Genomic DNA, 14,679 nt, shown 5'->3' on the forward strand with positions numbered 1-14,679 from the left:
TAAATAACAGTGTGGCTGCACTATTCTTATTACCTTATTTTTTAATGTTAATTATTGACATTTGTGCTTTTTAAAAGGATTACCGAGACATTATTGATACACCAATGGATTTTGCAACAGTGCGAGAAACCTTAGAAGCAGGAAACTATGAATCACCATCGGAGTTATGTAAGGATGTCAGACTGATCTTCAGTAATTCCAAAGTTTATACACCATGCAAAAGATCAAGGGTATGGCTTCACAGTTTATATCTAAGGTGTATTAATATTACACCATGGGGTGTGTTTATTCCTCTGAATGTTAATTATATTTGTTATGTTTGATATGGCTAACAGAAGTATAGAGAAGTTCTACAATCCAGTTTGGATTTGACTTGGTACCTGGTTCTAGACCAAGATTTTGAAAAATAAAACTTTTTCTTTTCATAATAATCTAACACAGGAAAAATATTTCAAAAAGTTAGAGACAAGAGATGCAGTATGGATAAAATTCTATAGAAATTAGTTCAGGGCATTGTCATCAACTAACTCTAAAAATCAGTTTCTTTTGAAATCTCTCTGATACTTTGTTTTGCCATATATTTTGATGGCATGTGCGATGATACGGTACTAATGATTGTGGAGGTAAAATTTTACATAGATGTGCGGGGGATGGATATTGATATAGAATGATGTGGGCCTTCCCTGAATATTATAGTTCTGATTTTTTGGTGAATTGTCTTTTTATTAAATATTGATGAACATGGTATTATGAAAATTATGAATAATATTACATGATGTTTTGCCTGTAGCTGAGTGCTTCTGCCAAAATTACTTTCAGAAGAAGCATGGGCAGTCACTTACCAAATGTGAAAAACCAAAGGACCATATTAATAGAGTCCAATAAAAGCAACTTTTCATAAGAGTCACCTCTGATAATTAAATTGGAAATGTTTTCCTTCTTGTAAAGGTTTATTATTAACTTCCCAGAATCTGGAAAAAGACTCTGCTCAGATAGTCCTAAATTTGATAGTGAAAGTTTCTGAGCCTTTTTTGTGAGTTTGTACACATTATTTTCAGAGATAGAAACTTTCTGTTTACATTCACTTATTTTCTGAAACTACATTGCTTCATTATCTTTATCTTCAATGTTGAATTTATTTAAATTGGAGTAATTAATATGTATGAAGTTACTTCTGAATTAGACATCACAATTTTTTTTAAAAAAATGTGATTAGCTTGGGTCAGCCACTTAATGCATAATACAGTAAAAAGAATTGTGTGACTGCTCAAAATGATACCACATGGAACATCACATGAACCGAATGATAAAATATCACATGGAGCAAATGATATAAAAAAAATTAAGAACTCCAGACCCAAAAGCATTTTCATCTTTCAAGATACTGTGGTTGGGTTGACCCAAGATGGCCAAGACCAGTCCAAAATACTTCCTTTTCTCTTATAATAAAGCAAATATACTCCTATTGCATTTTAGCTTTTTTCTTGATGATGTGAATTTATGATTATTTAGAGATGAATATTGGGCAAATAGGAGAGATTTAAAAATAATTAACTTCCTTCACTTCATTTTCCAATGTGGACAAGAGTATTTATTTTATTAGCTTAATTTTTTGCGCATTCTAGAACAGTGGCGAACCTATGGCACATATGCCACAGGTGGCACACAGAGCCCTGTCTGTGGGCATGTGCGTCGTTGCCTCAGCTCTGCTGTGCATGCGTGCGCACCTCCCACCAGCCAGCTGGTCTTCGGGTCTCTGCTGCTCATGAAGGGGGACAGGGTGCATGTGCAGGGTGTGCATGCATGTTGCATTTGGGGTATGCACAGGGTGTGTGCACGTGTTGCATTTTGGCTATGTGCACAGATGCGTGCTTTCAGCACTTGGTGCAAAAAAGGTTCTCCATCACTGCTCTAGAACAGGTTTAGGTCAAAATATTGAAGTATGCAGGAATGTTTCACATTGAAATGTTAAGGCCCTGAAATGCTGTTTTGTTCTTTGGTGATAGTTAACTCTATTAAAAATTATCCAAACTCAAATGAGTTACTGCAACTGTAAAATAAGTCAGGATGGTCCTTCTTGGCTTCTGGCACTGTCAATTAAATTTGAACACTTTCTTGTTTTAATAGCAATAGCACTTATATACTGCTTCACAGTGCTTTTATGGCCCTCTCTAAGTGGTTTACAGAGTCAGCATATTTCCCCCAACACTCTGGGTCTTCATTTTACCAACCTCAGAAGGATGGAAGGCTGAGTCAACCTTGAGCCTGCTGAGATTTGAACTGCCAAATTACAGGCAGCCGGCAGTCAGCAGAAGTAGCCTGCAGTACTGCACTCTAACCACTGCGCCACCAGGGCTCATAATTAGGACTGTTAAGGGTGAGAATGTTTGACCTTGAAAACATATTGCACATAATTATTAATGGCTACATGAATCATGTTATATTAATTCCTTTATACAAAATTATTCTATATACTGGAATACTGTAGGTTTTTAATTTATATTAGTGTTTCATGTGGCGCTGACAAATATAAACAATTAAATTAGAAAATAGGGCAAGGCTTAGTATGTGCTTTATTTATGAACTTTCTATCCCACATTTTCATCACTGAAAACATTCTGACACCATATATTGCATTGAATTGTAAAGTAAGGATGTTTGTAAGGGTCTCTTGAGGATGTCACATATTAATAACACCAGCATGTTCATGGAAGTTTGGAGCAGTATATATATATATGCATATATATTCACCCCCTCCCTCACATCAATGGACCTCCACCTCACCTGGCTCGTTCCTAATTGTCCATTTCCTGGGGATCAGCAGCCTAAGCGGGGTGCGATAGGGGAGGAAGCAATAGGAGTTAAGCCTCCATCGATTAACATGTCTGAAGTAAAAATGATAGAGCTAATCACAGGTGGGAGGTGGGTAGACGTGCCTATTACGTGTTCAATGGCTAAATTGATAGATGATGGATAAAGGCGAATGTCTCTTCAATGGTAGTTTTTATACTCTGACGATGTTAGCAGAGACTAACGAAAGCTAAGTGGATAATATAGTTTAAGTTCTGGAGATTGTGATGTCTCTCTCTCTCTCTCATATATATGAATTTTGTAGGCAGTAATTAAAATTTTATGTATCCATTCAACATTTATATCATAATTTCTTGTTTAATTTTTAAATAGATTTATAGTATGAGCCTACGCCTGTCTGCTTTCTTTGAGGAGCACATTAGTTCAATTTTATCTGACTACAAATCTGCCTTACGCTTTCATAAAAGAAGTACAATTCAAAAGAAAAGGAGTAAAAGAAGTAGAAGCAGTTCTCTTTCAAGTAGTGCTGCATCAAGGTATGATACAGTTCTTTCAATTGTATCTGAGTTGTATCAGTATTTTAATGCTACTTTCTATAAGCCCTATATAATGTTTCAAAAATGTGATGCCATTTTATTTGAGTAGATTCAGGTCCAGCCCCCTTTCTATTTATTTAGGTACCACTATAATAGTAGAGATTTTGAGAGGTAGAAGGGGGATCTTTTTTCTTAGCAATGATTTTTTATTTATTTTTTATCCTGTGCTTATTATTTTTATGAATAACTTATAAAATAATATAGTGAACCCTAGCACTCCTTCCTCCTGTTTTCCCAACCCTGTGAGTTGGGCTGAGAGAGTGTGTGACTGGACTAAAGTCACCCAATCAGCTTTCATGCCTAAGGTGGGACTAGAACTCAGTTTCCTGGTTTCTAGCCTGATGCCTTAATTACTAGACTTTCATATCATAACTATCATTTCTGACCATTGACTAGCCAAAACTCAAAATACAGGCATTGTTGTAAATACATTTTAAGATATTTGAGTGGCAGAGTTCAGTAAGAAGATGGAATTGTTCTGAAACTGTCCCAAGTGATAAAAAATATGTTCAATCTCAGCAGCATTGGAAGGATAAAAGGCCTTATAATGGAAAGTGAATTACATTCCTTAAGGAACCCTCCTTAAGTGGAACATTCTAGAGACAGGGAACAACAGTGCAGATGATTTTTTCTGATTGCTGTTAGCTATCTTCCAACTATCTAATTAGAATAGCTTTTTGGGAAGTGGGGATAGGGGTGAGAGACAAACTTACTTGTATGCCAGATATCGTGTAGTTCTTTATATAGTTGGATTTGAGCTTTTTGGATATTTGAGAGCATTTTGAATTATAGGGAAAATATAAAGAAAGAGTAAGGTTATTCTAGTTATTCTAAGTTCTAAAGTAGACCACATCTGAATTAAATCTCCACTGGAATTGCTCATGGATTAAATTGGTTGATGACCAAAACATATTATTAATAAATAAATATTGTTTTTATTTTACTCTATAAAATAGCATCAGTTATTGGACTTGTCATCTATTTTTAGTCCGGATAGGAAACGAAGATTAATAAAACCGCAGCTGAAAGCTGAGCTCGTCACTACACCTTCTTCTGCGCCTGCGCGCCCAACCTTATTGAGAAACATAGCAGCTCAGATGAATGGGAAAGTAGTTGACTCTGCGAGTTTGGTCCGAACAAGAAGTACCAGGGCGATAAATGAAACAACCATCAATGAACAGCCTTCTACTTCTTCAGGTGCAAAGCCTGTAACTTTGAAACCTAATAGTGCTGCTACATCAGGAAAAACAGGTGAACTAATTGATAAAATTTTAATTCTAAATTTGCCTTCTTATGATTTCTATTATAGAATCAGAATTTGTAGCGTATGGTTGTATTCACAATGTTCAGTTACAAGGGAGTTTTTCTTAAGAGATGGTAACTTTCTTAGAGAAGCTTCTCAGGAACTTTTTAAATAGTTTTGTTGGTTGGGAAATTTATTTGCCTACACTAGACCTTCTATTATTGTTGTCACTAATTATTTCTTAATGGGCAACCTCAATGTATACCCATTGTCAGTTTCTTAAAGGAGGTATTTTCCTGAGTTTGTATATTTGAATTAAGGAGGCACTAACAACCTGCCCCTGTCTCTAATATCTCCTGAACTCAAATAATTTCCTGAATCTGCATATGCTGTATGAGCTCAGGACAGGTACGGCAAGAATGCTGGATTTGAAGCACCTTTGCTTATTTTGATCTAAATAACTACATTCTATAACAATACAGAAATATAAAAGTGTAATTGTGTAAACAATAAAGCTTTAATAAATCTTATGAAAAGAGGATGAAGAACAGCATCTTACTTTGTATGCACTTTGTATGTATTCCATATTGAAAATATTAAATTATTAATGAGCAGATTTCTATTAGATTCTAATGAAAACTTACCCTCTTTTTTTGTCTAATAGTACTAGAAAATTCTACCAAGCATTCCAAGAACCAGAATGTTTTGCCAGTCCCTAATCAAAGCAATTATATCCATAACACTAGGAATAATACTGCAAGAGAAAATTTAGAAAAAGATAAACTAATTAAACGTAAACCAAAATCAGCTATGGTCAATCCACAAGGTAAGTTTCATTGGTTTGTTCATTGCTTATTTGTAATATCTATAACATCTATTAAAAACATAGTAACAAAATGCAACAACCTGACTAAAAAGGAGAAACACTACAAAATGGTGCTTTCTTCTCCCAGATGATCCTTTGCAGATGATCCAGAAGGGTATATATGACAGACATGATATTCTTCCGATTAAAATTGGAATTCCGATTTTTTTGGAATCGCCCCCCCTTTCCCCCCTTCTTCTCCTCCTTCCCCTCCCCTCGGAGGCCCCGAGTCAGGAGTTGCTACCGCTGGCGTGGCTCTGCGTGGCTCCAGTCCCGCGTTGCCTCAAGAAGGGAAAGGCAAAAAGGAAGAGCCGCAGCGGGGCTTTGCAACGGCAGCAGCGGCTCCTGGTTTTGCCTTTCCCTTCCCGAGGCAACGCAGGACTGGAGCCACGCCAGCGGTAGCAACTCCTGACAGCCCCAGCCGGATACCTGAGCGGAGGCCGGGCGGGCGGGCGGGCGAGCAAAGCCCGGGCGGGCGGGCAGTGCGGCGGAGCCCGGGCGGGCAGTGCGAGCGGAGCCCGGGCGGGCGGCAGGAAAAGGGAGCTGGGCAGCGATTTCTTGGTGCGCGGTGGGGGGGTCTCTTTTGGCTGGCCCCGATTTTTTTTTCAGAGGGGAATATCATGCCTGATATGATCAGTAATATCAAAGGCCACCAAGATATCCAGGATCATACTGCCATTTGTGTCCTGACTCAATTCCTCATCAAGGAACCAGCCTCTACCTAATGGGCTCCTCATTGAATATCCTCCCTCTTTTCCTCTCTGTTAGATATGGGTCTTTCACAATTCTCACATCCCTCAAAGGGCTGTATTCGCTATAATTAGTTGGTGGCATATGATGTTGAAAAATAGATAATAGATTCAGCAGGTTGATAACTCCAATTCTACATTTTAATCTGTAAATTTAAGTTTGTGCTGTTAAAAATGGCTGCTGTGAGTCACTTACACATTACTTTGTTGTTATAGCAGATTGCAAGAATAATGCAGTGGCTTTGGCCTTGGGAAGCATCCAAGTAAATGGACATGGGGAGCAATCTTCAAAACCTGTATTTAAGAGAGGCCCTGGACGGAAACCCAAGATTGAGACCAACAATACATGTGAAGTGGTGCACAAGAAAAGAGGCAGAAAACCCAAAACCCTGTTACTTGCTGAACAGAAACATTCAGAGGTGCACAGAAACCAGACTATGAAAGATTTGACAAAAGAAGAAGCCTCTGTTTCTACTGCATGCAATTCTGTCTCTGAAAATAATGTGAAGGAAGACTTGTTACAAAGAAAAGGGCGTGGTGGGAGAAAGCCTAAAAGAAAACTACAGGAAGATCAGCCAGCATTTGAACTTACTTTTACTCCTGATCCTAAGATTCAGACAAGAAGCAGGAGGAAAAAGATAGATGAGCCTGTTGAAGAAGAGACTGAGGAATTTAAAGATTCTGAACCTCATATGAGAACTAGAAACCAAGGTAGGAGGACAGCCTTTTATAATGAAGATGATTCAGAAGAAGAACAAAGACAGCTGTTGTTTGAGGACACTTCTTTGACTTTTGGAACATCTAGCAGAGGCAGAGTCCGAAAGTTGACTGAAAAAGCAAAGGCTAATCTGATTGGTTGGTAATTTTGGCATTTAAAAATGCTAATAAATAGGTACAGTTGAGGAATTCATAGACCTAAGGGTATCTGCTTTCTGCTGCTATTTACGGATGAGAATATGTTCTAATATGATAAAATAATAGCAAAAACAAATTGAAAATTTCTTGAAAGAAGTATGTATTTTAAACAATTGCTATTTATTGTTCTCCAAATAGGTTATGCATTTCAATTCAGTATGTTCAGTTGGTATAAATGAAATCCTTGATTTCCAGAAATGTTACTGTAATTTTGAGCAGTACATAAACCTCTATTTGAATAGTAGAATTTTTAATGTAAAGATTGAAAACAGAACTCCTATTTTTGAATGAGCAAGGTACAGTACATTTGTATAGATTGTAGAAACTGTATTTGCAAGATCATAGAGTCTAGCACTAAATGCCATTGAGAACAAAACAAAATTACCAAATTTGCTAATTAGTTACCATCAATTCAATAGTGATTGGGCACACTTTTATACAAACACAGGGCAGATCATTTTATCTAAGTTCTGCCAGAGAGAGAGAGAGATCACATATATAGATATAGATATAGATATATATATATATGTATATATCCACATTGGAAAAAGTTTGACTAATACGTCTAATTTTTCAGACCTTCATTCTTCTACCAATCATATCTCTGTTTATTGTGCCAAAGACTGAGAACCAGAATAGAGAAAAACTTTTACTATGAGTGCAACATATTTTCAATTATATTTATCACTCCTTGTTCAAAGTATACCTTATTCTGGAATATTACCTCTACTGGTACATTGTAATAAGAGCAGTTTATGCAGTGGTAGGATCTTTTGAGAGATATTGAAACAAAATATAATTTGATTAAAGGGTTCAGTTAAGCTGCAGGAAAAGTGTGAGACTCTGATGTTTATGTTATGATCAGATTGCTTCTATGAATTGTGTTAAACTGACTAAAATTATTTTCAAAAGAAGTTGACGTGTATGTATGTATTGAGTATATACATGAGCACATAAACATAAAATTACCCAGGTATAATTTTTTTCCAGGATTTTTTAGATTGCTCTACAATATTAAACATTTTAAATGTCAAACTTTAGGGGGAAGATTGGTTGTTTTCCATTATTAAAGATAAAAAGGCCAAATCACTTTTTATGCAATCATATTTTATACAGTGTTCTCATTGCACATTGTTTTTCTGCACTTTTTACAGTATACTTAACCAAGCTGACATCAGTCAATATATCCATCCTAAAGGAAATTTCCACTTTATGATTGTGCCTTGTATTCTATTATTTTGTGCATCTTTAGTAACCTTAAGTTGTCTATTGTAAATGATGACTGTATGACTTAGGGGAATGTATTGCTGTATGTACTGCTATGGGGGAAAACAGTTATTTATTTGTTTATGGTACATTTACTTATTTTATCCCTTTTAAAATCTTAATACAATGTTTATTGTTTAAAATCATAGTCCATTTAAAAATGCAGAGTAAACAGTTGTATGGTACAAAAATGTAACCACACTTTTACTTTAACATTCTTGCAGGAAATGGGACATGTGCAAAAGATGGCAATTTAATTTTGTTTGATTTTATTTGGAAATACATTATCTAAAAATGCAGATGTACAGCAGTGTGTTGCCTGTTCCAAAGATGCTTGGTATGATTAATTTTGACAGTGCAGTTTGAAGAGTAAGGATCTGAATCTTAAGCTTCTATGTTTTCACTGAATTCAGTGTTTCATTCCTCCAAATAGATTATTGGCACTACCAAAGATTGTGGTATTGATCAGCTACTTGATCTTACACACAGTTGGAGAATTGTAGGTAGTTTTAGTCACCACAGCCAAATCCGTGCAAAGGAAATTTCAATTGAATAGAGTTCAGCACAGATGCAGGAAAATTGATTGCTTGGAATGGAAATATATTTAATATTCATTTTGAACTCCAGCCAATTATGTGGCAACCCAACTTTAAAGTATATTTGTGGTTTAACCATAGAACTTAAAAGTGTAGTTTTTTCACATTTTTTTAAGCTAACCACCTTTATAAGAAAATGTGCATCATGTAAGAACTTGTTTCCCGAACTTAAAAAGTAATGTCATCATCATATGGCATTTTTATAAAGTTCCATAGCACTTCATATTTCCACATTGTGATGTTTGGGCAATCTTCATATTATACTGGCACAGTATGTTTATGAAAATATGTTTATTTTCTTTAATATTTTAAAGAATTGCACATGCATATTTTAATACTGATTCTTAAGGAGAATGGACTTTTCTACATGTTTTTTTTAATGTATATTCTTGGTAACATTGGAGGCATTGCCATGAAAAGATGACAAGTTGTGTACAAAGAAAACTTGTTTTACAACTTACAGTGAAAAACATTAAATTATATATTTTAAGATTTTGTTGCAGAAGGTAGGAAGTTTAAATTACCTGATTTCCTCATATTATCTATACTGGCGTATAATAGAAAGTTCAAACCAAATAGGAAATTATTGTTGTAGTCCTACTGCATTTATCATGTCCCACTTGGCATGCTTATATTGGTATAATTTTGGGACAAAGAATAATATACATGACCATTATAGGACCTGAAAAAATGACAAAAATTTAAAGTCTTTGTAACACTTTCCTTTTCCTGAAGAATTTATTGTAGTACTAAGAGGCCCTACTGACTATCTTTTTCCTAATATTATTTGGCAATTTTCTTCAAAAAATACAGTATAACACTGTAGCTATGCTACTTTCCTTAAATAAGATTAAGCTTGACTTGATTTAAATTTCTTTAATTGATTTGGTTTAACAAGATTTACAAGATTCTTGCTGTACCAACAAAAACAATTTTCATTTAGAACCTAGATAAGCAATAATTCATGGTTCGGTAATTTGTGATGATCTATAATAAAATATATTATGGATTATATTATACTATCTTTAGAAAAATACATTTCTTTGCACATTTGCATAAAGATTTATGTACATATCATCTCTTGGTACTTACTGATATTCATTCAAGTTGTTATCTTACAAACTTGAGTCATAAAAGCAAATTTAATATAACCTAAAAAGAATTCTGATACAGCATGGACTATTAGTTTCAAAATGCTAGCTACTCCATTATTTCATTGTTAACTATGGTTAATATGCTGTGGTCTGATAGAAAAGCATTCCACATTCATTTCAAAACAACAGTTTTTCACTTTAAAAATTGAAAAATTCCAAATTTAATAATAAAACTAGCAGGCTTGAGTTTTGTTTCCTAGCAGTTATAATAATCACCAGCCTAATAGTGGATATCAAACAATGATCATTTTTGTTAGTGAGAAGTAATGAAGTGTGGAAAGAATTGTCTTCCTATATTGAATTGACTGCTCTAAGGTACATTTGCCCCTAAGAGCAATTAATAGTATGATTTGTACCATATTGTCAATTTTATCAGTGAATATTATTTTAAAATAACTTTGTTAAACATTCTATAAGAGTCATGCAAGAGTATTACATACCAGCTTTTAAATGGGCATGTATATTTGTACACACAAAGATCTCACATGCTATAATACAAATGTTCTTGAAGTACCAATTTAGGATTTCAGTTTCACAAGCTTTAATAGTCTTAAATAACTTTACAAAGGAACCATCAAAGTCCCCTTATCAAGGGTCTTGAGTTTTGCTTTCTGTAAAGAGAATTGGCCCAGCGAGCTAAAGATTGTCACCTCTGCTGACATAAACTCTTCCCATTGATGTATTACATCTAATGAAGTTTTAGGGCACAATTGAATCCACTTTGCATTTCCACTTTGTGTCAAGAGGCACACAGAGAAGTTATGCTTTGACCCCTCCCCGCAATCTGCAAAACCCCCTCAGGTGAACAGTTCAGTTGTGGGAATCCTTCATAAATGTAAGGAACCGACTGGATCGGGATTTTATTCTACATTTTCATGTATCTGTTAATCTTGCACTTCATATAATTGGATCTAAGGAGTCATCTGATAAAAGGGCTGCTCAGTTTCTATTGTAAATAATGTACATATGTTTATATTTTTAAAAAGATGTACATTTCATATATGATGGCCAAGTCTGAATATCATTTCTAATATAAATCACTGGTATTGCATTTTTAAGGTGTTATCTGTACACAATTTGTATTTAAGTTACAATTGGCTATAGAAAAACATTTTTGTTTTTGTTTTCAGCTCAGAGCTCTTTGAAGAGAACACTTTAATTTCAGAAAGATGAAAGATAAAATCTAACGTTATTGTAAACTTTTGAAAGTGCTGATGTTGGTTTATTAGTGGTTTTTGTTGTGCAAGGGCAACTAAGTTATTGAATTTGCCTGTTATGTATGTTTCAGAACAGTTCCCACTAGAAGAAAAGTCTAATTTCTGGAGGGATATAATGGGATTCAACTCTATAGATTTTTAAAAATCTAAAAGGAATAGGGTGGAATGAAGGCACTAATGGCATTATTTGTGGAATTACCAGAACCAAGCCTCAAGTCTGTTCTAAAATGTATAATTTTAGGAAATATTTCTGTTAAAAAGAAATTAAGCAATGACTTATTTTGCATAGATATGAAATACTGAGTTTTTAGAAAATGCAATTTTTTAAAATACAATTAAACACATCAAGAAACTGTGCTGTGATAGAAAATAAATTGTTGACAAAATGCTTGCTGTAGAAATTACTTATGAAATATTTGCACAGAATTTGTACACTTGCACAGATGGCATTTAACATATGTATCAGACATACACCTAAAGAAATGTTGTCACACATTATTTGTTACATTTTTGGACCATCACTGCAAAAAATCTGAAAAATTCGTTAAATCTGAATAATCGGTTCACATGACTTTATTTTTAAGTAAAACATTTGTCACTTAAAATGTGAAATATATAAAATAGAACAATATAAGGAAATTGTCTTGGAACATTTAGTTTTAAAATTGACACATTTAAAGCTATACTTGTTTTGTACAATATGTAAATCCCAAATATGTTTTATAATACCTTTAGGTTTTTTCAAGATTAATTTCCCTAGAAATCTTAATTATACTATAAAGTGCAGTCTCTCACCTGGATGAACAGTGCCCTTTCTTTTTGTATATATTGATTGAAACTTTTATTGTTATGTGAAACACTTATGTTGGTTTTGATGAATAATACTTGGAATCCTTTTATACAAACTAGAATGTAAGTGTAAGAATTACTGTCACTGCAATGTAGTAACAAACCTATTTTTAAATAAATAGAAAACTCGTTTTTCTAAGTTGTGTTGATTTCTATCATTAATGAAGTTCTTGCAGGAGGAATATAATGAAGATTTTGCAAAAACAATTGCACAGATAATGGAAGAATCAATTTTTTTAAAAAAAAATATCCATTGATGCTGCAGATCTCATCTACTTTAATGGAATGGAGCAACATCCAGAGGATATAAAACAATAAAGATGGTAACACTGATAGTCAACTACTTTTCAATATCTGTCATGTGGGTAAGTACACTTTTTAAGTGGGATTTGATCACTGTCACCATCTTGGTTTTATTTACCCGCTCCCCATGGAGCCCTTGAATGGGAGATTCCCACCAAACAGTGTGAGTGGAAATGCTGAGTATTAGGCTGAATAGAAAAATGAAATGAATTATCATTACTCTGCTTTATCTCAATTCTGCTGAGCATTCTCTGGAGGGACAAATGTGGATCCAATCTTGGTTATTTCTGATTTTTTTATATAAAAGGCTGTGTATTGGTAGACATATTGCTTTTCAAAGAAATGTTAATGCAATATTTCATTACTAAATAATCCAGCTGTAGGAAATTAGAAATAGAAAACTTCAAATACATTTGTTCCTATAGGTTTGCAGAATTTTATTATGCTGGATTTAGTAACACGGGAAAAAAACAAATGGGAAATTCCACCCAAACAAAAAAGGAGGAAAAATTATATTGCCAAGAAAATAATGTATGATTACAGAGTGGCATACTCACATTGTTTTCTTGGCAACAATATACCGTATTTGCCGGCGTATAAGACGACTGGGCGTATAAGGCGAGCCCCCAACATTTCCACTCAAAATATAGTTTTTGTTATATACTGCGCCGTATAAGACGACCCCCACTTGGAGGCATGCTTTTCAAGGCAAAAAGTCGTCTCATACGCCGGCAAATACGGTAAGTTGTAACACTTGGGGTATTCTGGATATAATTCTTGATTGACACCCCCAACCCCTTTCCCCAAACTTACAAAGCCACCAAAATGCTTTAGAGAGGCAGCTTCGCCTTTCTCAGGCTGGCACTCAATTCCTCTCCCTTTCTTTGTGACAGCCCCCGTGCGTGCCATCGGGACTCCAAGGGTGGGGGATGGACAGCTGCCAACTCACTCACTCACTCTCTCTCTCTCTCTCTCTCTGTGTGTGTGTGTGTGTGTGTGTGTGTGTGTGTGGTGTGGAGGGTAATTCCGGCTATCTCTGGCCTCCGCTCGGTTTTAAGGTCGCTTGGCCGGTTCCCAAGTCGCAGCGCGCGCTGGCCGGGAGACGCGGCGCCGGGTGGAAGCTCGGTGCAGGGGAGGCAGATCTTTCTCTCTAAGCGGGAGGGGAGGAGGGGACAAGAGGAGGGACGGGACGGGACAGGGGCGGGAGGAGGGCGCGCTTCTTCCACCGCCCACCGGACCCTTTTCTTACCAAGGGGACCCTGGAAAGCAGCTCGGGAGCTGGGTGGCCCTGCCCAGCGGGGTCCCATCAGGAACTTCCTGAGGACATCCCCCCCGCCCCAAGCACAGCCCTCCCGGTCTTTCAAAGAGGGAGGGAGAAGCGGGAGGAGCAAATTGCCGCCCCCGCCCCGCTGCCCAGAAGGAGGGGCGCCACAGTCCACCCCCACCACCTTCTCCCCCCACTCCCTGGGCCATTACGCGGCTCGGGGCTGGCTGGGCGGCGGCCCCGCCAGAGACCCTCCCGCTCCACCCCCACCCCACCTCCAGATTGGCCTCCGCAGCGCCCGAGCCGGGCGGAGGGTGGGTGGGTGGGTGGGAGGAGGAGGAAGAGAGACTCCGGCTGGGCTTGAAGGGGCTTCGCAAGTTGCGGAGCTCCGCCCCGTCGCTCTTGCACCGAGTGACAATGTATTTACCGGCGTATAAGACGACCCCCCACTTGGAGGCATGTTTTTTAGGGCAAAAAAGTCATCTTATACGCCGGCAAATACGGTACGTTGTCTGCTATTTGTATTTATTTTCTCCTGTAATTAGTTTGAAAGATTCAGGATTTCTCATAATTACAATTCAGTGTAACTTTTGTTTTCAGATTTTTTTCAGTTTTATTTTGTGTGATATTCTTTTATAGTATCGTCCTAGCATAATGGATAGATGATAAAGATTGATGTTAATAATCCAAGAACCAATATACTTTCAAGAAATTATAACTTGGCTGCCAGGTGAGTTATGAAAGTATTATTGGCTGTGGAATATGGATCAAAATTTTCCTATTAAACTCCACATTAGCATAACTGCTAAAAATATTCAAATTCTTCATTAGGCTGTTTCAGGAGTTTTATG

At 36.3% G+C, this 14,679-nt stretch overlaps 1 protein-coding gene across 4 annotated transcripts in view; it reads left to right on the plus strand.

The window, feature by feature from the left end:
- PHIP (PHIP subunit of CUL4-Ring ligase complex) overlaps positions 1 to 8,636 on the plus strand; it is an 88,786-nt gene extending 80,150 nt beyond the window's left edge. For 2 of the 4 annotated variants that reach the window (XM_026665185.2, XM_087944379.1), the window contains exons 36-40: positions 78 to 230; positions 3,184 to 3,347; positions 4,396 to 4,658; positions 5,315 to 5,476; positions 6,481 to 8,636. In XM_026665185.2, coding sequence (XP_026520970.1) covers positions 78 to 230; positions 3,184 to 3,347; positions 4,396 to 4,658; positions 5,315 to 5,476; positions 6,481 to 7,127 — 1,389 coding nt within the window. In that variant the 3' untranslated portion in view covers positions 7,128 to 8,636. The remainder of the gene's footprint in view (positions 1 to 77; positions 231 to 3,183; positions 3,348 to 4,395; positions 4,659 to 5,314; positions 5,477 to 6,480) is intronic. The other 2 variants (XM_026665187.2, XM_087944382.1) reach the window with 2 other exon arrangements.
- Positions 8,637 to 14,679: the final 6,043 nt, after the last annotated feature.

This window comes from Notechis scutatus, chromosome 1 (genome assembly GCF_049901735.1).
Source record: "Notechis scutatus isolate UNSWTSFEM ecotype Mainland chromosome 1, rNotScu1.2, whole genome shotgun sequence".
Taxonomy (NCBI): Eukaryota; Metazoa; Chordata; class Lepidosauria; order Squamata; family Elapidae; genus Notechis; species Notechis scutatus.